General features: G+C 34.3%; 1 protein-coding gene across 1 annotated transcript in view; it reads left to right on the forward strand.

Annotated features, from left to right (window-relative positions):
* The window catches only part of LOC134855384 (inter-alpha-trypsin inhibitor heavy chain H3-like), a 109806-nt gene extending 83642 nt beyond the window's left edge, over nucleotides 1–26164 (forward strand). Inside the window, exons 10-14 of the mRNA XM_063871889.1 lie at nucleotides 851–1172; nucleotides 2637–2848; nucleotides 23398–23595; nucleotides 24929–25348; nucleotides 25729–26164. Coding sequence (XP_063727959.1) covers nucleotides 851–1172; nucleotides 2637–2848; nucleotides 23398–23595; nucleotides 24929–25348; nucleotides 25729–25973 — 1397 coding nt within the window. The 3' untranslated portion in view covers nucleotides 25974–26164. The remainder of the gene's footprint in view (nucleotides 1–850; nucleotides 1173–2636; nucleotides 2849–23397; nucleotides 23596–24928; nucleotides 25349–25728) is intronic.
* The last annotated feature ends 664 nt before the right edge of the window (nucleotides 26165–26828 follow it).

Here is a 26828-nt window from a genome sequence, read left to right on the forward strand (position 1 = left end):
GAGGGAACTGCAGGCCTGACGACGAGATGACATTACCATGACCAGGCATAAGCATAATGTCGCTAACAATTTTTCTATTATTCCAAAATAGTCGATCTTCCTATTCAATAGGAAGTTCGGCTTAGAGATAGTTGTAGCTACAATAACAACGATAAGCTTAGAATATTTTTTCTTCTTGTATTTGAACTGTTTTCGGAACGTACTCGACCTTTTAGGCCGACTTTGGGTATATTTCGACTTTCAACTAATGCCGAATTAATGCAAATCAAGAACGTTTTTTTTTTCGCTATCATAACCAGTGATGTCCAGTTTTAAAAAAGATAAACCAATTTTTAACCATTAATTCATGAATCAATTGCCAAAATTGCCAATTATCCATTGATGGAGCACGACTGAGTGAAGGTTTGGAGTGGCGTGGAAAAAAATGATTCCTTGGCCTTACTTAGATTCAGAATACACTCAGATTCAGAATACTTAGATTCAGAATACACTGAAAAACTAACATATGAGTCAATATTAATTGGTTAAATAAGACCTGTTTTCAATCAAATCGGGTTAACCAATTGGTTATTGGTCAAATCAGTTTAACAAACCATTTTTTAACCAATTGGTTATATTGGACATTACTGATCATAAGTAATTGTATCAAATTAGTTTTCCCAGTGTTATGTATATTTTCTTTAAAACGGGCTTCTGTTATATTTAATATGTACGACAATGAGCTTCTGTTATATTTCGAGAGATTTAAAATTTTTGATGTTTTTCATTTTTTTCCAGCAATCCTCTTTCTTACTATGTTTGTGATGCCTCAATGTGGCATTTGAACTTCATGTCTAGAGTTGTTTTTTAGACTACTTTCTCTCCTATTCTCAACCTCTCCTGCGCAATATTATAATATCGATGCCCGAACTCCAAGTGTCCGACATCAGCACAACTTCATTTGTCACATTCTACCGGGGATGCGAAATATGGTTGGCTGGCAAACTAACCGGTCAGAACACGGGAGAGTTGACCAATCAGGATGCTCTGAATGGTAAACTTCAAGCTAGTGTCTATGGTAGAGCAACCGAGGGGAGTTTGTTCTTTACTGAGTTCGGATCTCACGATGATTATCCCAGTGTATTGGACGAGTATCCGATTCATGGACAAGAGAAAGTTTCGCCTATTGAAAGGTACTAGATTCAATATCAAGCTCACAGTAATCAATGGAGAATTCTATCAACTGCTGAGTGAATCGTATAAAACAAGTTTTTTTTTAAAAAAAGAACGGTTTCCTTGGAGTTTTCATAGAATTTGTAACTTTTTGTCTGAGAAAAAATGCCGAAAAACAATAAAATGAATTTTCAGAAGTCAAGATGTTAGCTGGCGAAACTAGAAAAAAAAACAGGAAGACTTGTTGTTGTTATTTGTTCCGACTGCGTCACAGAAAGTGACCGAAATAAGCTATAGCTTGGCTTGTGTTGTTTGCCACCCAATATTGACGAAATACAATTTCACAAAAAACTGTCGCAATAATGAGTCTTTGGCCTGGTATAAACATTTTTTGTTAGCGATTTCTTTCGTGTCAATCTTCGATGTTTTTGCAGTTTGGCTTATTGATAGTTTTTGTTCGTATGTGTAAAACAAAAGTTTCCCCCAAATATTTGTGCGATGGTCATGTTAAAAAACTTATTTGTAAATTTTGTTTTTTCGCTGAAAACGCAATCAGCTAAATGAATCAAAACGCCACAAAAGTAGAAGAAATATGTCTTGAACTATGCAGCTCTCTGAAAACTACTTTTGAATGCATTCTTGGAGTGGAAGGAAAGCTGGATAGTGAGATGGTAAAGGCTGAGTAGCTGAAAATATTCAACCAATCAACCTTTCAACTGGCCAAAAAGTGTAATTTTTCGTCCTTTATTTCATTGTATAATTTTTATCCCTCGAGGATTTCGTTCAGTTGATTTTTCTGCCAAACTCGTTCATTGCCTGTTTCTCTCACTTAGTATAGTACCAGTTTGACTGGATGATTGGTTCACATTGGTAAAATTGGTATCTTTGATTTCAATCAGAGCGGGACTATTTTCGCAAACTTTGATCAAAGACAAAATTTGATCAAATCTTGCAATCAAAGACAAACTAAATGTTTATTTCATAAAGAAAACTCAAGAGATTTTTAATCATGTTTTAGTGAACAGATTTATTCTGTAGTGTTTATTGCAAACTCCAATTTGCTCCTCCAACAAATGAAGCAAATATATTGAACAAATTCAACGTAATGATGGTAAAAAGTAAACTTTCGTGCACTTGTAGCAACTCCTGTCCAAATGGACTTCTGTTGACGCGTTTCAAATTAGCCTGAACAGTTGGGTTTGATCCATCCTTTGATTTTAAACCCGACGCGACCGCTTTTAAGTTCGTATTTAAGTGAATATAATGGAAAAATATCAATCAACTGAATCCATAGAACAGTATAAAAAAGGGCTCAATAATTTTCTTAGAAGTCATTCAAAACACTATTCGTCTGGTGTTGGAAGTGTAAATTACAAACAGATGAAACTAAAATCAACAGCAAAGCACGCAGCGGTAAAAATGACAGGATTTAGCAAAAGAATTCAACTTTATTGTCCTGTAGTTATTCAGTTATTTGATTTTAGGATCTACGCCCTGAAACGTGTGGAGGAGAAGCTGGCCCAAGCATCGGCCAAACATCTCGCTCCCAATGACAAAATACTCCTCTGGACTGAGGCACAACTGATCTCTTCCAAGTATGGGTTCAAAACACATGTGATGACAGCAGAGCTAGCTGCAGATGTGAAAATTGGAATCAAAGAGTCACTCTCAATTGCCAATGAGAACTATGAGAAAGGTTGTATGACTTTACTGGGAAATCAATTGAAAAATTGAAAACTATAGAAATCTGAAATGAACTGAAGAAGTGAAAATCGAAGTTATCCGAAATCAGTTTTTTTTGCATTGTGTCAATTTAAACTGCGATCAATGTATTAGCATTGATTGCAGTTTAAATTGACACAATGATATTGATACGTATATAAACATTGATTGCAGTGACCCAAACACCAAATAATTGATTTCGGACAAATTTGATTTTGTTGTCTTGAGTTCATTTCAGGTTTTTTCACTTGCGAGAGCAAGTGTATTTGTAATCGGGAACTGGAATTTGACCTTCCTGTTTGGATCATTAAGAAATTGACCTTCCTTTATTTTGGAACCTCAGTAATTTCCAAACCCTTGTTTGTGGTCTAGTGGTGAAGTGCGTGCCTTGTGAAAATGATGGGGAAGACCGGGAACCGGACCTTGTGTTTTTTTTTATATCTATTGGAACCTGATCTAAACTATATTTTATGATTGGATAAATTAAATGTTTTACCAATGTAAAGTATTTAATATTAACCAATCATGATCCATCTAACTAACAACCCACTTATTTGTAAGTGCTGAAGTTACTTGTAATTTCAGCACCAGAGAGATTTGAATTTAACTTAGAAATTAGTTGGACTCTCCCGAGCACTTCAGCAGCCGCAATAAACCAGTATACCCTAGATCTATTGAGCCTAGCAGAGACTAGTTAAACAACCTGAGACTAGATAGTATAAGAGTAAGATTAGGATCGGTATTAGACTAAGAAGTTGCACGAATCTATCCGGCCGAAAATAAGATAGCGTGACGAGCAGACGGTGTACCCTATCCGAAATTACTCTATGAGTTACACTCCAGTCATAACTCATCTGGTGCGACCATAAGTCTCGAACAAGACCTTATTAGATTAGAATTAACCAAAATTAGATTAGAAATTAGACAAAAACATTTACAAAATGTTATACGACAATAATTTAATTGAAATGTCTCTCCGACTCAATAGATCCGAGCCAATATTCCGAACCATAATAGAACTACCCGGAATTGGAAGAAGACATCGAACCAAAGACGACATACGACAAAGTAGAAACTTGCCGTATAGTTACATGATAGTTCGGCAAAAGCCAGAACAAACTTTTATATTTCGAATACTACTTGCAATGAATTTAGATTTCCATTTGCAAACATAAAACCTTGAAGTAAATCTTCAAAATCATTTCAGGCGCTAAACAAAATTAATATTATACAATAACGATTGATAAAAAGATCTAAGATCGTTTTCCTAAAATTCTGCAGTATTATACAAAACATGTTTGAAAAATATTTATTGGAAAATAAAAATAAAAATTAGTAGCATGACAATAAATGGTTAGTAATCATAAATCATCCTGTTGTTCCAGCTTCATCACCTAAAACATAACAGCAATCATCAACTCACTAATATCATAAAATACTAAATCTTTCCTTTACACAAATTTAAAACATCATTAAAACTTAAAGTCACTTAATTTTAAAACCAGATCATCAAGGCTTATCCTTGGATCTTAAATCATTTTCTACTTCATTACATTTTAAATTTGATCATCAAGGCTTATCCTTGGATCAAACAGAACAACTTTGTTCTCCCCCACCCACTTAATTAGTGTCTAACGACCTCAAACGTCGATTCACTACCCAACCCTTTCTAAAGACCCAAGACTAATAGAAATTTTTAAACAAAACTAATCATTCAAATTAGGATAAACAGTGAAGAACTTCGGTTATTCATCCTTCACTTGATCCCCCCTCTTACCAGACCCAGGATAAATCTTAGACTTAGTAAGTTTAAAATAGTATCTAACGAACTACTCGCGTTCTAATTATACCTGAACCTTGTGGATCGATTTACTATTCTCCAACCCTTGAACACAATCACTACCCCTAAGTAAGATTAAGTAAGTTAACACCTTAGCTTATACTAGTCACGAGAAAGTAAAAATCATTCTTCGGAATCGATATACTTTTCTCTCCAACCCTAAACAAATAGACCCAGGTTAAGCTAACCAAAAAATCGTAAGAACTAACAGTTTAGGAAAATAGAAATCATTTAACAACCTTTTGCACCCGTCATCCTAAACCTTATGTCATTTAAAAACCTAGGGAATAAACAAACAATCGTTTTACACAATTGTGAAATAGATAACAAAAAATACGACCTTGTAATCACACCTCATACACAAACAGTTGGATACATTCGAACAAAACGACAAACACTAAAGAGAAAAATAATCACTAAACAAAGACAAATAACACGAAAAAGATTTTCAAAAAATCGAAACGCATTTTCAGAATCAGAAACCAACAGTTTAGACGAACTCTACAAACTAAAAGAATCAATAGATAAAAATTACCCACAACACGATCAATTATATTTTTCTGACTCAGAAACAACTTCAAATTCATCACAAAGAGGAAAAAGAAGAATAAAAAAGCAGTATAAACACAAACCAGTACATCTATACAACTGGAATCAACCAATTCGACACATTAATAATTACATATTAACAGTCATCGAACGAAAAAATGAGTTCAACGCACACCCCAGGTGACGAAACTCCAGATGATGATGAAATCTTTCCTTTTATAGTAGATGCAGATACTGATAGAGGACAACACATATTTTGTCAAAATTTACTCGTAAATTTATTTGAACCCGGAATCAGTCCATGTAAAACAGAGTTCCCCGATGTAAAAATCAAAAGACAAATCATAGATCACTATCTAAAAGATATATGCAACATAACACAACAATATGGAATCTACTCTATAGAATTCACTTCCCCAAACCATAATAATAGAACATACACTATTCAAACAGACGACCTTGATTTAGAATTTTCAAAAGTTTTTTCAGAATATATAAAAAGCATACAATACCATAACTCACAAAGAGCAAACTCCATTTTCACCAATGAAGTTTTCGCACTAATATATAGTTATATTTCGATATTAGAAAATGAACTCCCATTAACAAATGTCTCACCGACAGAAACATCTAAACATTTAAGAGTACGACATGAAATCACACTACTCTCTAGTTATTTAAACATCATTAAAGAAAATTTCACGAAAGACGACGTTTCACAACATACCAAACACGATTTACAAAAAATTTTAGCATGGTTCATAATAGATTATTTTACACACAATATTGATTTAATTGCACAAGCAAGAAAAAATTTTAGACCCCAAAACTCGAACGATGATACAGCTATCACAGAACAATCAGATTATGTTTGGGACCCCGAATGGTCTCATCCCGTATTTATAAACTTTCCACAATCAATCTCAAGTCAAGCAATAGGTACAATATCTTACATAAGAGATTATGTAAGAGTAATACCATTAACAATTGATGCAACACCATTAAACTATAATACATTTTTACCCGATACACAAAATAATAGTTTAAACTCTACAGTCATACACAATGAAAACCTCAATGGAACTAGGAATCTTACTCAACAAGATATACAGACACCATCACACTTCATAAATGAAGAAATTGTACACACAACAACTACACAACAAAGTATTTCACCAATACGCCCAAATTTAACAACACCAAGAAATACAAATCCTTCACAAACACAGGTAACCTTACAATCAACCGTTAAACCTTCGGTTGCCCCTAAATATTCACATATGGATTACCAAACATACAAACCCATGACAATACCATCAAAAACACGCAAAACATTCACTAGAAACAACTTTGCAGACCATAATTATAATTATACACATCCATCAAAAACAAATTATAAACCACAAAGAAATTTTAATCAATATACAAAACCTCGAAACTGGGATAACCCAACGGCCCAATATAATTCCACAAATTTTCAACCAAATCCTCCACAGGATCGCAGTGAAAATTACCCATTTTTTCAACAAAATAAAAATAAAAAACAAACATCTTATCAAATGGATTATTTATCCTCAGATGAAGATTTCTTACAACCAGATATATTTGCACCAAATACTCAAGAATATCGTAGACAAGGAATACAGAAAACACGTACAAACCATAGAAATTTTTCTCCACAATCAATAGATGCACAATATCAACAACCAATTCAACAACCAAATCCAATTAATATACAATCTTTTCAACCAATTCAACAACAAAATCCAATGACTACACACTCGTATCAACCATCACAAATGCAAAATGAAATACCACTCCCGTATTATCTTCAACAACATGAAATAACAAGAAACCAACTTTCAAAATTTTCTCAAATGCCAAATGCAGCTGAATCATTACAAATGACAATGAATCCATACCTTATGGGTGGATCATCAATAACATCAAATAAACCCTTAATGGTTTTCACAGGAACAGACCCTGAATACTCTGTAGAAGATTACCTAAATGCAGTAACAGCAAATTTAATTTTAAATATTGGACCTGAACCAATTAACACGCCACTACATCAAAACTGGATACATCGACGCACAGCGTTGATACAAACAACCTTAGATGGCGCAGCCCAAAAATGGTTTTCAGTACTACCTCAAGAAATAAAATCAAACTGGAAAAGATTTACACAAGAATTTTCAAAAATGTTTGACTCCGAAAGAAACAAACAACAACAAAGAGTTTTATGTAATGAAATTCGCAGATTACCAAACGAAACCATCAAGCAAATAGCAGTAAGAATCGAAACACTAGTTCGAAAAGCATATTCACTAAATACACATGACTATAAAAACACTAAGATGACAGAAATCTTAATGATGACCTTAACACCACAATTAAGGAAAATAGCAATAAAAAAGAGAGCATCACATCCTTCTTCAATTCGAGAACCCGATTTAGATTTTAGAAAACTAGTAGACAAACTAGAACAAGCAGAAATCACAATGAAATTAGAAGAAACGGAAAATCTGAAATTACAATACGTTAACAAAATTGAAACGACTCCCACTAATATTAATAATATACAAGAATCAGAAACAGATCTCGTTGAAAAAATCACTGAAATACTCAATATTTACGAAAAGAACCCGAACTTTAAAGGCAAACCATCTTTCAAAAAATGGTGTAATTATTGCCGACGATACGGACATAGTATTTCCGAATGTAGACAAAAACAACAAGATAGTCAAAATAAACCTCAAAAATACAAAGAACCAAATAAATCATTTTATCAATACATGAAAAAAGATCAAAACCTACCAAACAAAAATGTATACAGCAACAACAGTTCAGGAAAACCACTCCCAAACAATACAAGCTATACAAGAAATCAATCTCCATATAACTCAAGTTATAGAGGAAGATCACCAGAACGAAGAAACACGTATAATTCATCACAAAATCACTACAATAGACCGAATAGTCGAAATAACTACTCCAGATCAAATTCAAATACACAACGATTTGTTTCTAGATCTAATTCTCAATCAAGAAATAACTATTATCCAAACAACCAATCACGAAATTCATCATACAATAGGAATAGAAACTACTCCTATAATCGAAACAGAAGTTATTCAAACAACCGAAACCAGAATTACCCGAACAACCGATCAAGGAATAACTCATATAATAGATCGAACTATAACAGACCAAACAATAATTACCAAAACAGATCGCGAAATAATTCACAAAACCGACACCCAAGTTATAATAATCGCTATCGAAATTATTCCCAATCACCACACCGAAATAATAATCACAACAATAACTCTAATAATCGTCACAGAAGCAGTACACCTAAACATCAAAGACAAATCAATCAAGTACAAGCTAACCCAGAAACAACATCAGACCCTCCAGGTATTGATGACACAGTAACTGATACGTTACAACTCAATCAAATAAACTGTACATCATCAGATTCAGAAAGTGATACTGAAAACACTCTTGATATCAATATGATAAAAGTCGAAAATGACTATGAATCTGTCATATATGAACAACCCTTTCCATCACATATATATGAAAATCAATCACAAATTCTTCAAAATCATTACACTACACCCATAAATTCCACACCAACGACGCAAGAAACAAATGAGATAAACACTACAAATCAAACCAATAAAAATACCAAAACAAAATGCTTGAATACAAACCACATTTATCAAAATATACAAAAAGAACAACCCAAAGAAAAAATTTGGACAATACCATTTCTCTTAGAAAGCCCAAGAAATAAAGAATTTCAACCACCAGACCTTGAAATAGATTTTTTAATTGATTCAGGAGCAGAATCAAACATAATAAACATTCCCACATGGAATGAAATAAAAATCTTACACCCAAAGCTAACACCTCTTGAAACCTCCAGCAAACTAGCGACAGCACAAGGATCAACATTGATAAACTACGGAAAAATCCAATTATTTCTCCTCCCTACCAGAACAATGGAACAAAGTAAAATTTTAAATAAGCCATTTAAACAAATATTCCATATCACCGATATTAAATATAATATCATTGGAATACCATTTATTTCAAAGTATATACCAACAATTAACATACTAAATAGTAAAATATTAATCAAAGATAAATATACAAAAACAAAAGAAACATCCTTAACATTTTTTCAAAGATTGAATAAACAACCACCATTCTTTTCAAAATTTTATCCGATATTTAACCAACAAAGAAAACACCTGAAACCACTATCAGGAAACATCTATAATTTTTCAATCAAACAAGTTCACCAATATGATAAAGCACAAAACAAACAAAAATTTTATATGTCAGATTTTGAATTCAAACCGATTCATAAATTTTTCAAAATCACAATCTCTTCAATAAAATATTTGAAAAATTCGAATTCAGATATCATCTCCTTACATGTCTATAACAACACACCTTACCAAGTAACATTACCATTAGGACTTTTAGGATATTGTGAAACCAACGCAACAATATCACCAATACACGAAAAAGCCTATCGCGTAAATAATATACTCCAATTACTAGATATTTGCCAATCTACAATTCTTAATGAAGAATTATCTATCAATAATATAATAAGTAACGAAAACAGAAATACGGATTATTTCACAAAAACTCCATATTTCAAACCTACATTCAACATCAGTAACTACACAGAGAACCAACAGAAATTTTTAACAATGTTTAATTTCCAACATTCACAAATAACACAAGACGAATTTGAAAAGTTAGCCAAACAGCTAATTCAATATTCATCAGTCTATGCAACATCAAAATTCGATGTTGGCAAAATCAGTTCATCACTACATCTCCCATTAAAACCAGACGCAGTTTTCAAAAAACAAAGAGCAAGTAAAGTACCAATTCACTTACATGATAAAGTAAACAGATTACTCGATATTTTAGAGCAATACAACATTATATCACCGGTTAATAAAGAAGAACAACCAAAAGGCAACACATTCATCAACCCCGTTATCATTCTAGCTAAAGGAGAATCGTTAAAAATCGTTCTCGATGCTAGATACCTCAATTCACTCATAGATGAATCAAAATGTAATTGGCCCATTGAACCAATACAAGTTATTTTAACAAAAATAAACGGCAAATACTTCACAACCGCCGACATGAATAGTGCATACAATCAAATGCCACTAGATGAACAATCACGACGTTTAACACAATTTGTTATCGGAAACCAACAATATGAATTCAACCGCTTATTCTATGGAATATCCATAGGACCAGCAGCATTTTCAGCCTTTATGAGCAAAATTTTTAGACCACTAATACTCAAGAAAAACGCAATCACCTATTTAGACGATGTTTTTATGCAATCACAAACAAAAGACGAAATGTTCAAAGTTTTAGAAACATATCACCAAATACTTCAGAACGAAAATCTGAAGGCCGCCCCCGATAAATCACACTTCTTTTTGACTAGAGTTAAATTCTTAGGACATAATATAGAAAGAAAAACAATCACTCCACTGAAATCACGCATTGACGCTATTCAAAAACTTCAACCACCAACAAATAAAAAGAAAATCCAAGAGTTCCTTGGAATGTTAAACTTTTTAAGTAAATATGTTTATAAAATGCAATTATACCTACGACCATTTTATAACATCCTTAGACAACAAAACAACTTTGAATGGAATACAGAACATCAAACACGATTCGAAGAAATAAAGAAACTTTTAACTGAACAAATTTCAAACACAATTCCAGACCCTGATCAACCATTTTATGCAATGTGCGATGCTTCGAACTTTGGCATCGGCGCAGCATTATTACAATCACATAATGGTACAAATAAAATGAACCTCATATCAGCAAATTCTCGATTATTCACTCAAGCAGAGCTACGACTCTCAACTCTAATGAGAGAATGTACAGCCATAATATATACACTTACAGAATATGAATTTCTGATACTTGGATCAAAACATCCCACAGTTTTGTTCACAGACCACAAACCAATCATCTTTCTTTTTACACAGAAATCTAACCCAAACCACCGAGTTTACAGATTTCAACTAATTCTAATGAAATTTCCAAACTTACATATAGTTTGGACTGCAGGAAAAAATCTTGCATTACCAGACACCTTAAGTCGAAATACACCACCTGAATTATTTACACGAAAAACAACAGTTGAAATACCCAAAAATATAAAATTCTACCTTGCAGAAAACGAAACATCACCTCGATTAGAATGCAAATATGCAGTAAAAACTGATATTGAACAATCACAAATAAATAATTTACAACATTTCCCACTTTATTTAGATTGTCAAAATAATCATTATGAAGTTGACCTACTTGGAACATCAACTTTTAAACCAATTCCATATTCTCAATGGATAAAAAATAACACCCAACAAAAACGAACAAAACAACACCTACCTAAAAAAGACCATTTTCCACTAATTGAAAAAGAAGATTTAACTGATAAAATAAATTTATCAGGACCACAAACAAATGATTCAAAATACACAATAAATCAAGTTTTTGACCTTCACGACCCACTTGATACAATACCATTATCTAAATTAGAAATCGAAAACATTTTTCTCCCCCCAACAGAAACAATTACAATTTCAACACTGAAACAATATCAAAACCTTGACCCAGTAATTCGACAACTAAAATCATGGCACAAATATAAAACTAAACCTATCAAAGCAGATTCAACCATTCTAGGAAACAAAACACTCCTCCGATACTTTCGCAAGTTTAACAATACAACAATTAACGAAAATACAGACCTTTTAGAGTACAACCTTAATGAATCTACAGTTCCCTGTCTCCCTATAAGTATGATTCTTATAGCTTTTAATATTTCACATACACAAAACATTAAAGGACACTCTGGATCAGAGAAAACATATTCAAATTTTATACAAAATTTTTACTTCCCAAATGCACCAATTTGGATAAAAGTACTATGCAATGATTGTATAGTATGTCAATTAAATAAACCTTACCCAAATCAAAAACAAATAGCACAAAAACAAGATTTTAAAGGACAAAGTTTATACTTTAATCATCGTATCTCATTTGATACTAAAGGACCAATTTCACCCTCATCAGAAGGAAACTCCTACATTATGGTAATTGTTGACGCATTTACACATTATGTAGCACTTAACCCAGTACCACATTGTAACGCTTATTACGCATACACAACACTTTATGAACACTGGATAGCAAAATTTGGACTACCAGAAATTTTAGTCACAGACAATGGTACAGAATTCATAAATAATGAAATAATAACACTATGTCATTTATACAACATTAAACACAAACCACGTACATCTCATGCACCTTGGACAAACGGCTTAGTCGAAGGTATGAACCGTTCACTACAAGAATATCTTAGATGTATCATCAACGGAAATGATACCAAATATACCGAATGGTCAGCAGATGTAAAATTATTTCCATTAGCATATAATTCACAAATCACGACAACTTTAGGAATGTCACCATACGAAATGGTTTTCAACCAAAAGCCACGCAAACCAATAATGTTTACAGCAAATTCCCATAAAAACGCACAAGGTTATTGTCAACCAAATAAAGACTCAATTTGTTATAACCTACCATTACATACGCACGATGAAGATCATTTTCATCACCCACAAATCCTTAAATTAGCCTCCGGTACACACACCGAATGGATTTTAAATAGAGATAAGAAACACAATGAAATTTACCAAAAAATAACGAAAAAGTTATTACAAAGACAAAACATAAATGAACAAATCAATTCACGTTTTACACCAGCTTCCGATTTAAAAATTGGAACATTTGTTTTAATACCTAATTTTAATACTCAAAAAGGAATTTCTAAAAAATTACAACCCCTCCGAAAAGGACCCTATCAAATAATTGCAAAACCCACAGATGTCACATATAAAATTATCGACTCAAACAAAAAAGAAATCGTTCAGCATCGAAACAACCTATTACCTTATTACCCAAAAGAATACGCACTCCGCGAATTAACCCAATTATATTCTTTCACAGGATTAAAAATTATTCAAAACGAACCACATCTGAAAAACACAGAACAAAATGATAACCCCACCGAAAATCAAAACACAAAACCAATCGCTACCAAAAACAATACACAAAACCATAAAGAATCTCCAAAACAAAGAAAAAATAGAAAAATGACAGAACAAATAATACCCCAAGAAGAAATAGACAAATCAGAACATAGAAAGACAACAAGACTCCGAAATCAACCACGTAAAAACTACAAAATGTTCATCCCCCAATCTAAAATATTAAAGAAAGTAGAATTTAAAAAGTAATTTTAAAATTTTATACTTCACAATCTTGAAACCTCCGTAACATTTTTCATTTCCATTTTTCAAAATAACATGCTCACAAGTACGCAATAATTCTAGTTCAAAATAGACCAATAGGATTCATCCAATCCGCCATTTTCTCTAACTCAAACTAAGATCAATTAGACGAATAATCTAGAACTCCAGGCACATCTCTAACTATAACTTTACAACCTCCAGGTCAAAAATAAGCAAACCACTCCAACTTGACAGCTAAAATAAATATCACCATAATACCGTACCCCTCCCTTATCTAATAACCCAAAGATCAACAATATTTCCCCAACTCAGACCACGAATACCCCCAAAACAAATTTGATAACTTAGCCTAAAGTCACAAAATGAAGATTTTAATTAGCCTAAAGTATAAAAATCTCACCATACCCCGGATCATTTGACAAACAAAAATAAAGAAAAAGACGACCTCCCAGTCACCATGAAAATTGCCCCCAACAATTTTTTACGAAACTCAACCCACTTGTCAAAAAACTAATAAATAATTCGACCACACTAGAAAATCGCCTCAAACAGCAAAAAATATTCGACAAAGAGATCATTTCTTAAATGCTTTTCTCTCAAACAGTCGCTCAAATATTTATCAATTTTAAACATTTTTTTCAATACTTCAAGTCTTTATAATCTTTCTTTTTGATATCATCGAATCTTTTCTAATAATCATAATAATTTTTTGTAACACTTTTTTAATTTTCTACACAATAACTGAACTATTCCTCCAACTTTCCAAAACCCTTGAATATATCCACAGGTACGATTTTAACAACTTGTCTAAATGATACGAACAATTTTCAGTAGAACTGATATTTTTTTATTGTTTGTAATTTTCATAACATTTCTATCATCCCTCATTTTGACAATATGTAAATGTATAAAGAAAGCAATCATTACATTTGCCCTAGCAACAATTTTTCTAATTCTTTTTTTAGAAGAATATTATAATAAACATAAACCCTCTCACTAAAGTAACAATTTAAAAATCCATCAAAAATTGCTACCCAACAGTCACAGAATCAGTCTTCACCGACATCATCCCAAGATAATCCAACACCACCTTCAACTACTCAAAACCCTCAAACATCTACACGAATTTCTTTTCAAGACAATCCATACACCTTTGAAGAAAGGCACGCTCGTTTATCTGAACCACTAGAACCAGTTCAACGACAAGCATCCCTAAGTGAACCAACATATAATCTTTACCCAACACTACCACAAGAACTAAGTAGAATACGAAACCTTAGTCAAAACCAAAACACAGCAGAAATAAATAGACAAATTATACATCCTCGACGAAATAGAAATTTTCAAACTCCCCGAGTTCATTTTGATATACCTCAATCCCCAACACAAACCACTCCAGAAAACACCACTGGTATCACACCAGAAACTCCTACACTTTTTTCACAACGAAGCACGTCAAGTCTACCTTCAGACTACTTAGGTTCAACACCAACATCTGAACAGATACGTGAAAATCCCTTTAACCCCCCAAACCTAACATCACGACTGCCATATGGGACTACAAATTCATTCACACAAGGTGAACCAAATTTAGTCAATGACCCCATAGATATTTCTACGGATACAACAACATCCTCATCACTACCAGAAACATTATCACTACCATCAACACCATCAATAAGTCAATTTTCACCACTACCCTTTAACTTAAATTTTCCAAATAATCTCGACGCCAGATATCGAGAACAATCATCAATAAATATTCCTTTAAGATTAGATTGGAATACATTCACAGCACCTCCACCACTATTTGGACAACATCAAGAAAGTAACCGCCTTCATAACTGGGCACTTAATAGATTACAATATCGCCAAGATATTCACAACGATATCCGTGATCACAATATTCAAATACTCCAACAAAACAGTTTACAATTAAAATTTGAAATCACAGTTAAGTTAAATAATATTACCCAACATCCCTACCCATTAAATCCACCTAACATAACAGCTCAATCACTACCACCACCGTTTATAACTACTGAAGTAATATACAAATACGACAGATACACTAAAAACACAATTGGTTACATTACATTTTATAATCCATACTCAGGATTATCATACACATGTATATTCTAAAATTATTAATTTTTCTCCAAACCCTTTTTCTAATAACCTCAAATCAAAATATAAACCCTTCCCCTCGTACAGGACCACAAGATTTATTAGTAACACATTACGATTGCGAAGAAAATGAACAAAAAACACTACATAAATATGCAATCAATCAGGTATCACAATGTGAAACAGAACCACAAGCTATAGAAACCACAGATATAATAGCAACACTCTATTCAAAAGCCCGAGCAACAACAGTTACAGGTTATAAATTCACAGCAACATTTTCCGAAAAGAAAGTACATTGTTCACAAGTCTCGAACGGAAACAAAAACCGACTTGACCATGAATCATTCTACCAAAGTAATATAGAACGTCTTTTACATCTCAATCCCGACGATTGTAAAAATGAATTACTTAGACTAAACATCACAAAAAATAAAAACTCCCAAAGAAAATTAGTTAATTTTCAAGTTTTTTCAGACTCTGTACATCAATCACAACTTGAAAGACACCAAGGACATATAAGACTAGACGAAAAATACCCGTATAACGGCGCACACGGACGATTAACCTATGACCTACATGATAAACACTGGATACCACACATTGGTATAAATAACCCATCAAACTGCAAAGCAGACACGAAAAATAAAGGATACCAAGAAATAATGTTTTTCGATTGGAAAATACAACTCGAAAAAATACAACTCACACGAGATTTATCTGATAATACAATGATCTATCAAGGAATCCGACTACCTTGTAAAAATGATCAAGGATATTGCGACCCTACAACGAGAACACAAGCAACAATTGTTTGGTTCCCCGAAGACACATGTACAACATTTCAAGTAGCAAAAATACACGCTCGTATGATAAAATTTCACGAAAAATATTTCATACAATCAATTCCATATGAACAAGTCCATCCATCACGCAAACTAAGTTCCGATTTTCGAAACATAGACAATATAGAAAATAAATTGACACGTTTTCAAATATATCAAGAAACAGAACTTGCATGTAAATACAGGAATCCACTTCACAGAACACAATACTCTGAAATATTAGTTGAATATGAAAAAGGATTCGACATGACCACTGGTAAAGTAAAAATCGACCCATACGCCACAGGTCATCCTCTAAACGAAGGAACATCCTATATACCAGTTAATTTTGAAAAAAGCAACGGACAACCTGGTGGACATCTAAAACCTTATGACACCAGAAGCACACGCTTACAAGAATTATCACTAATGAATACTACATATTTTGGTAATATCCACTATGATATTCATTTGGATATGAAACTAGACTATACAATTAGCCGCATTTTTCAAGAAATGTCACTCTCTGAATTAGAAACACTACATCAACTATGCGAATTAGAACGAACACAAATACTACAATCACTTGCACTAGCAGTATTAAAAATACCCTACGCAGGATACTTATTATCAGGAAATAGATCAAATTTTTTAGACTACGAAGGAAACATCTTATGGTTTTATACTTGTACTAAAAAAGTATCACCACTATACGTTTTTGAAGATAAACGATGTTATAAAAGAATTCCTATCTTTTATAAGAATAAAGTACATTTCGTGGATACACTTTCACGAAGAACATATTTCTGGGATACCGCAGTCCCATGTGGATCAGAAAATAGCCACAATGTAGTACAACTAAACCCTGATGAAAACAAATATTATCTTCTCACTCCATATCCCACATTAATGCAATCACTCAAAAAATTTTCACCAGAAAGCATTCGCGCTATTGCTCGAAACCCAAATATAGACTTACAATCAATAGGAATCTATTCAAAATCAGATATTCAACATCACATTAGAACACAACAATTCCAAGAATTATTAACACAAATGGACACTATACAAAGACAATCAATAGACCAAAACTTACGCAAACTTGCAGAAACCGCAGGATTTGCCGATATCTACACGCAAGACTATAGCGGATATTTTAAAGACATAAAAGATTATATATATCTAAACGGCGAAAAATACCGTCCCCAAGATATATCACCAATTAACATTTTTAGCTTTGTTACACTCAAAAATGAGATCCTAGATTTTCTAGGATGGCCCTACTACATCTTAGAAAAATTGACTATTTTATACGCAATGTTTAACTTTATTGGATTTCTTTTCTCACTCTTAAAAGGAATCTACAATACATGTGCTATACACACACAAGTAAACAGACAAGCAAGCGTAGCACGCATACTCTTTGCAGGATTTTTTGGAATTTTTTCCACATCTATAAACAAAATTCTTTTAGACGCACAAATAAAAGAATATAACACAAAAATAACAACACGACAAAATACATACGACGAAGAACATAACAATGTCGACACACAGCCAACGGCACCACAATTACCACCCCTACCAAATAACCATCCACTATCCCTAGCCCCGCGAAATTTTAGAAATTTAGCAATCACACATAATCCAAATTTTCGACTCACCACATCACAAAGTCCCGTCCAACATATAATGACACATCCATCACAAGATGATAATACTTATGAACAAATTATTGAACAGCCCCATACCACCGCTTTTCAATCTCAAAATAATAATTTTTTTAGCCCACGATGAGCCGCCAACTTGGATCACTCCATCGATCAAATTCCCATCCAACCAACCTTACCTCTTCAATCCCAATAATACCACTTTTTGCTTTTCCGCCACCCGATTTTCCATCTAGCAATGTAACATCAGGCATGAATTCCGACACTAACTCACAAATTTCAGTTTTATACTCCATTTCACAGCTAAATAACCCGAATATTGAAACCCCCGACGAATTTGCCGACTCAGAACCATCTCCATCCAATAATTTTCATAACCCTTCTCATTTTTCTCAACCTCCTTTTCAACCCATATTATCAAATAACCCTGACCCAATCACTCCTACACCCTCTTATGCTTCCCAAGTTACCCCAACCTACTCCTCATACCATTCTGACCAATCATCTCCAGACACCCCCCGAATCTCCCCAGAGCTAGACAATTTTATTACCCTCCAACAACAACCCTACCACCTTAACACCCCGACCATAAACCAAATCTCCTCCACTACAAATTCATCCAATCCCCCTACACCCTCTTCAAATTATACCGAATCATTAGCACCATCATCCACATCAACTGAATCCTCACTCAACACTAATAGAGCTTATCGCACTTTTAAAAGAAAGTTCCCCAACCATCCTTTCCCAGCAAAACCAGGAACAGCCCGAGAATACATCAACCACCCCCAACATACTAACACTAGAGAATTTTTAGCCATCACTTTACCCTCATTTCCACAATACACCTTAAACACCCCTCATGACGCTAACGAAACACGCAACTTTGTAGACGAATACGTTTTAATGCCCACTCTCTCTTGGACCTCATACTATCATTTCACTAACCCTCTTTGCTTACCTTTAACTAACACATCCATTGATATAGACCGAAACAAAGACATGCTATATCGACTAACTACACCACTCACCGCTAGACAATTTACTTACGTTGGATATAAAAAATCACTAAAAATACACACTGCACCTAGAGCTAACGAATACACACTAGAATACTATGATCACAACATCATCAGAGCTAACCAAGATCAATTCTTAGACGACGATCGCTTCGCTAACCCACAAATCACCGAGAAATTTTTCATCAAGACACCATATGTATTTACACTAAACATCTTCGACCGAAAGTTTGATCACATTATTTCAGAAGCACTAACAAGCACACAAGCGTACGAAAGTTTTAAAGAACGCTTCCAAATCTTTTCACTAACCTTTCATTTCCTTGCACCACACGAAAGAGATTTACACTGCTCACACGATATTATGTTGCGAACTAAACAAACACATACATACAGTTACTATCGTTTCATCCAAAATCACTTTGACCTCCACACACCCTCTAGACAACCACACCATCGCTTTCAATTCATCAATTCAAAATACACTTCACCGTATTTCCTAAATTTCACATATTGTATTAAAAATACTAACCTTCATGGTATTCTTCGTAATTATGACCCCATAACCTAAATGTATATTTTCTGCCCCATCACCAAGACCTTCAACGCAGAAGAATCCCGACCCTTCCTTATCCCGCACGAGTTTGTACAGCCTATAGAAATCCCCATTTTAGAATTCATCCACAACACTAAATTTAACCACAAGTTATATAACTTAATACAAAACACACCTTATGAGTTTGCAGTAGGCACTGAAGAACTAACCACTATTAAGGCACTTCAATTGCTTTGGCCACTACTTCAAACTAAAAATATCATCCGCATCTTAGCTAAACTACTAACAACTTCAGAACTAATTCACGATATCTTCCCCCACGGTTTTTTCCCCGACGACTAACAGGTAAGTATGAACTAAATGAATATTACTAACTAATTAAAATATTGAAAAACTCACCATTCCTTATTCATGTTTTCTTTAGATTTTTAGCCTTCATCTTCAATCATCTGAAAAATTCACAAAAGAAAAATAAAAAATAGCAAACTTCTTCAAAACTATTTAAAACCCTATTTAACTTTTGCACCAACAATTAAATAAATATAATACCAATGCAGTAAATTAATTTATAAAATTTTCCCCTAAAAGCAGTAAATCTACATATGATGAAAATTTGTATCTTAAAATTCCCCCATTACTAGCAGTAAATTTCCAAATTCTATGCAGTAAATTAATAAAATGCAATTGCAGTACTAACCTTTTGATATTTTCATTCATTCGCACAGAAATTCTATCCACACTCGCACAGCTCGCCCACGAAGAATTGTTTAAAATAATGAATTTCAGTTTCAAGTTTTCACACTCAACAACTCTAACAAATAATAACAAGTTTCAAACTTTCCTTTAACCCGGTTGGAAAGGAATCATATACTAAACAAAACTAACCAACGCAGCTTACTAAATACCACAAATCATAAAATAACAGCATGACTAAGAAAAGGAAACCAACGGTACCCAAACCGGATTAACCCAGTTTAAAACTGGATAATTTATTCTTTTGAAGACTATTACAAAGTCTTAGAAAGAAATAATAAAACACAAAAAAGTCAAAAGACAAACCCATACCACAAACAATTTGCTTTTTGGAAAAAGTACATAACCAACAAAACATAAGTAAAACCACAACAAACCCAACATAAAATGTTGTCACATAACAGGACCCCTCATAAAAACCGCATGAAATCATACTCCCACACCTGGCCTAACCCACCAGGAAAGGACGTCCTGAGCATGCTCTATAGCCGGCCTAACCCACCGTGCTACATCCACGCTTTGTGACCACACCTTTATTTTTAATAAGAGCTACTCAAGGGTGAGTAACTCTTCAAAATAACCGAACTAAAACAAAAAGCTTTTGTGAAAACAACTAACTAAAATCATAATTAAAAAATATTAAATTAATAAAAGTTTTATAAAATGTAAAATCACATGATGCAATATATAGATCAGAATACAACACCAAGGACGAACATCAAAAGACAAGACGACCTCACTACACTCGAGAGAGAATGACCAACTATAATCGATATGCCGCTCACAATCACAACTCAAAGGATTTAGAGTACGACTTGACCTCGCAGAAAAGGACTTCATTGAACTAGACCAATGACCACCTCGATGTTCAAGTATACGTACAGATCCGAGTAACCAGGCATCCCCTCCACGCACAATCTCCACGCCATTCCCGAGCTAGATCAAACACAAAAGAAGTTCTCTCCGAAGAACAGAAAAACCTGACATAGCCAACCATTCTGAAACCAGAATTGATGCTGTTGCAGAGACTCAGTCGTTGTCACAAGAAGAACACAACGTCTTGTGTCCTCAATTCCAGATCCCTGGAACTTCCTTAACAAAAAGGAAACAAAAGAAAAATGATGTTCGCCAAATACCAACGTCCATCATCCATCCTTGAACTACAAAAGAACTGTTCTAAAAAACTCTGTAAAACCCGGATGGGTGGAACCTGATCTAAACTATATTTTATGATTGGATAAATTAAATGTTTTACCAATGTAAAGTATTTAATATTAACCAATCATGATCCATCTAACTAACAACCCACTTATTTGTAAGTGCTGAAGTTACTTGTAATTTCAGCACCAGAGAGATTTGAATTTAACTTAGAAATTAGTTGGACTCTCCCGAGCACTTCAGCAGCCGCAATAAACCAGTATACCCTAGATCTATTGAGCCTAGCAGAGACTAGTTAAACAACCTGAGACTAGATAGTATAAGAGTAAGATTAGGATCGGTATTAGACTAAGAAGTTGCACGAATCTATCCGGCCGAAAATAAGATAGCGTGACGAGCAGACGGTGTACCCTATCCGAAATTACTCTATGAGTTACACTCCAGTCCTAACTCACTATGGAGTTTGGATTTTTTCTGAGAAACTTGAAATGTCCTGTCCGACTATCCTTTTTCTGCGTACTTTGTCGGCTTTCCTTCCAAAGCATGGACTTCTTGTAGGATCAGAGAGTTTTCGCAATAGCAGAATGCCGTATCTTAGATGTGTAAAGATGCTTTTACTTTACATATTTTGTATAATTTCCGGTTTTAAGATAATTATATTTTGCGTTAATGATTATACTACCTAAATGATTTTGGCGTACGTGATATTCAATTAGTGACCTCGTAATCGATCATTCAAAGAGCGAATTTTGACTCAGTGGTAAATTAACGCTAAGCATAGCGTTTCTCGTTTTTTTTTAAATTGAACATAATTCGAGACATACATAATTCGAGACAGACATTGAACATAATTGAACATTGGAGAGATTTTTTTTCTGTAGATCATGTAATTCATTCATTCATTCTGTAGATCATGTATTTTTTTCGGAATTGTTTTTGACTTAGTGGCTTTCGTCTCTTTTCTGTCCGCTTGCTTGGAATTCTTTAAAATAAAATGTATGTACAATAAGGTTCCATGTCGTTTTGCCCTGCTCCAAATAACCTTATTCCGTTTTAACCCTGTGTTCCACTCTACATAATTCTAATTACATTATACGTCTGACCGGCCAGGGAACACCTCGTGACCTCGTGACTGTGGTCATTTCTTGTAGATACCAAATTTTCTCCACGAGTGATTGCAGTCACCTTGTGTTGTGAGTGTGCCAACGTGAGCACTTCCAATGTTCGTTGCCATTCTTTGCTTCTTGCTTTTTTGTGAATTCGTGTTCGTCCATTTGAATTGAGTCCACTAAGTGCTCGTGTATAAACCGAGACAAGTTTTGAGTCTACATGGTAGAACTCAAATGAATTAACTTTTTCATTCATGACCCTGTAACGCCTATTGTGATAAACGATAAAACTTAATTGTGGAGTAATTTGGCATAGGGTAAATTGGCGTAGGTTAAATTGGTATATAGGATAAAACTGTATAGAGTAAAATGGCATATGGTAGATCGGAATGGAGTAAATTGTCCTACTACCGTATAATACATTGATCCGAATGGAAGGCATAGGAGGGATTCTTAGAGGCATCCGTTTTTGTGGAAGTCTTACCCGATTTTTAAAACCCGAAGCACTCAGTTTCTTTTCAGCTCTTGAGAACAAAGCAAAGCAAGTGGCCTTCCCTGACATCCCACCTGAAGTGGACAATGGCAGTGAAGACGAGGAGGCTTTCGAGGGTGCAGACGGGGACCCCCATTTCATCATCACGTTGAGAGACATGACTGTGTGTTTCAATGTGGATGGACCGAATGGAAGTAGTGTGTTGTTGCTGAAGGATCTAAAAAGAGGTGTGATCAGGGGTGGATTAGTTTTTTTTTCAGTAGGGTTGAGGGAAGCGGGTGGGATGGGGATGTTTCGAGAACCTAGGGGTTTAGAGACGAACTTAAAAAAATGCGTCGAACTTTATCTCATGCTGCGCAAATTGAAGGAATAAGCTCTCCTAAAACCCAAAAGAAACAACCGTTTCTCTGTTTTGTTATACTTAGCGTGAAGAAAATGATTTTTTCAATCCCTTAGTGCTACTGGAAGGTTGTGATTGAAAAACCTAGAGCATATGCTTCCCGACTTTAAGGTATATTCAATGTCAAACAAAAGTCTTAAAATGCTCGAATAACTACAGATGTACATATTCATTTATGAATGCACTTAGGTATATATGCAATTTTTGAGTTCTATTGAAATTCATCTGCTGAAAGTTTTGTAAATAGCAGTCTCCAAATACGAACGTGGAAATGGCGTGAAAAAACGTGAACAATTTCTAGTTTCGAACGTGAACAATTTCCAGTGGAATTAAAACTTCCAGCGGAATAAAATGAACATTTACGCAACTTGATCCAGTTTTCTCAAGTTGGGTTATTGTTATCAAAAAAGCGCAACTCATAAATCGTTCTAGAAACTCAAAGAGCTTAAAGGGCATCTATTTTTTCGTTTCAAGTTCGAAAGTTGAGATTTTTTCAACAAAGTCTGTTTTTTTTTTGTTTACTTGCATTCATTACTCCTTTCCAACGTCAGTTGACTATGTGTCGATGTCTTAGTGCAAAAGTCTCCAGAGGAATCTGCCTGGTTCAAAGATTGTCACCATTAAAAACAAGCAATAATGATGTGTGCTTTTCAATGGAGATCATATTCTCTAAGTTTTAAGAAGCGATTAGAGACGCGCGCCGGCTCAGCCGAGCATGCTCGGCGGCTCGAAGCGAAAATTGTCGGCGGCGTCTGCTCAGCCGGCTGAGAGCATCCTGGTTTTCTTAACTTTTAAAAACGGACTCTGAAATATCTTCATTAGTCGTGTACGTCTTTAACCAGCGCATATTTTTCATTAACAAAAATCAAGTATTTGAAATTAGTGGCTGATAGTTGTGATTATAGTTACACATAGTTAACTAATTAGAACGATGGCTAACGCATTAGAATAATAGCTGACGCAATACAGTAGCTGGCTCATTACTGTATTACTCACAAAATGATTCAGCTGAGGCTGGCGCAGTGTGTATTTTGTGGCGGCGGAGTGTTACTTTGAACTCCGGCGGCGGCTGAGCCGGCTGGCGCGCACCTCTAGAAGCGATTCTGCTAAAGTTACAACATGAAGCCATTTCAGTGATAAATTACAAATTTTGTTTATAGGTATCGAAGTTCATGGCCTCATAACCCATGGACGAAACTCCGAAAACGAGTCTGCTAGTTATTTTACGACCATCACTGTCACACTACACCGAAAACACGACACTACCCGTGATTACGTAACATTCAACTCCACTTACGTAACATTCACTTCGAGTTATGCAGTAATGAACTCCAGTTACGGAACATCAAATGACGAATCATTTCAATGGAAAGTTGGATCAGTGTTTAAGCATGGAAGAATTGCGCTAAAAATGAGTCATCATAAAGCAGAAGCGGAAATTTATTTCGGAGAGAAAATCCGAATCAAAGTGATCCGGCATATTCGAAGACGCAAATTAATCGATGGATCAAAATTTTCGTTTCTGGGAATATATGTGATGCGTGGAACTCAGCTGACTAATTCTTCGAGTGGATTTTTAGGTAAAAATTTTAAGTTATTGACGAGGATTTCAAAAAAAACAAAAAGCTTTAGGACGTAACTAATCGGACCACGTAGTAAGGAGTAAATTCAGATTCAGATGTTTTTCCTCGTAAAATCACGTACCTTAAATAAATGTCAGATAGGATCGACTGGATTCTTTTCAGTCAGATATCGGTTAAAAGTTAGGCATCTACACGAAAAAAACTAGAAAGAAATCTGCGAAGTTGGATTTTGTTTTTAGAGGAATATACTTACTATGATGGGACGTTCTATGCTGTTTGCTCACCACTAAAGTGTTTATTCAAAGATATGCTGGTTAGCTAAAAATTTCAAGCTTTGAGTAGTAGATGGTAGAATTTAATGAGATTGTTGATTTCAGGAAAAGATTTCTTCAAAAATGTCACTATTACGAGTGAACCAGATCTTGTGAAATACAACAGCACCTCACAAGTAATACGCAGCAATATTTTGATTAATGGCAGCTCCTACCCTGCAAACTACACTACAGTAATTGACAACTCAAACTTGACCAAGAAAAAGTGCTGGAAAATAATGGGAACATTCTATGGGAATTACTCGACTTTTGAAGCCACGGCATCAAATATTATTAAAACTTCGCAATAAAAACGACGAAAGAATAAACTCTTGATAGTATTTAACCTTTAGCTTGAATGAATTGTGATTGCAATCATAGCATTGCATGTGGGCACTGTGCAATATGCCAATGTTTTTTTTTGAAAATTTGGTGGTAAAAATTATGAGTTCAGTGCAATAATTATTAAACAATTACCTCAATTAAACATTTTTTGACAAGTTTCAATGAACGTAGTGCGACCACTTAGATAGGTGATGATTTTTCTTTGTTAAGGAAAAAGTCCATAAAATCTGTTCACCCTCAAGTTTGATTTTTTGAGGCTTGGGTTTGATTTCTTTTTGTTCAGTTGAAGGAAAACTCCACTCGAACAGAAAAAGTGTAAAGGTCATGAAAAATTCACGGCTTTTAGTTTCGATAGTAAGTTTTTGTTTCAGACATCCCAGCGAAATAAAAAATATTAGTTGTTGATTCAGTTTTCTCACATTGGGTTAATTTTATCAGAGAAAGTCGAAGTTTAAGTAATTTCAAAAGAAGTCCGTTTTTTGTTTATTTGCTGGGGTTCATTGAAGCTTTTTCGACTGTGATGTGAGGTGGCTATGTTTTAAAATTAAAGAGCTACAAGAGTCACGGCGTTTCTAAGTGTTACGCAAAGACAAGAAGAAAACGACCAATTGAACCTCGCGAAAACGAGTAAAGAGTAGAAAAATTGCAGGGGAACAGTACACAAGCCATGATTATTCTTAGTTTAAGTTTCGCACCTTTAAATTGCTCGCGTTCACCGTATTTTGATTACAGCCTTTTGATGAGAAATTGTTCCCCCTCCTGTTGGCTTGAATGGTTTTGGCGAGGTGAAGTTTTTGCCAAAAAAGTGAAGCACTGTGTAC

This window comes from Symsagittifera roscoffensis, chromosome 10 (genome assembly GCF_963678635.1).
Source record: "Symsagittifera roscoffensis chromosome 10, txSymRosc1.1, whole genome shotgun sequence".
In the NCBI taxonomy this organism is placed as follows: Eukaryota; Metazoa; Xenacoelomorpha; order Acoela; family Convolutidae; genus Symsagittifera; species Symsagittifera roscoffensis.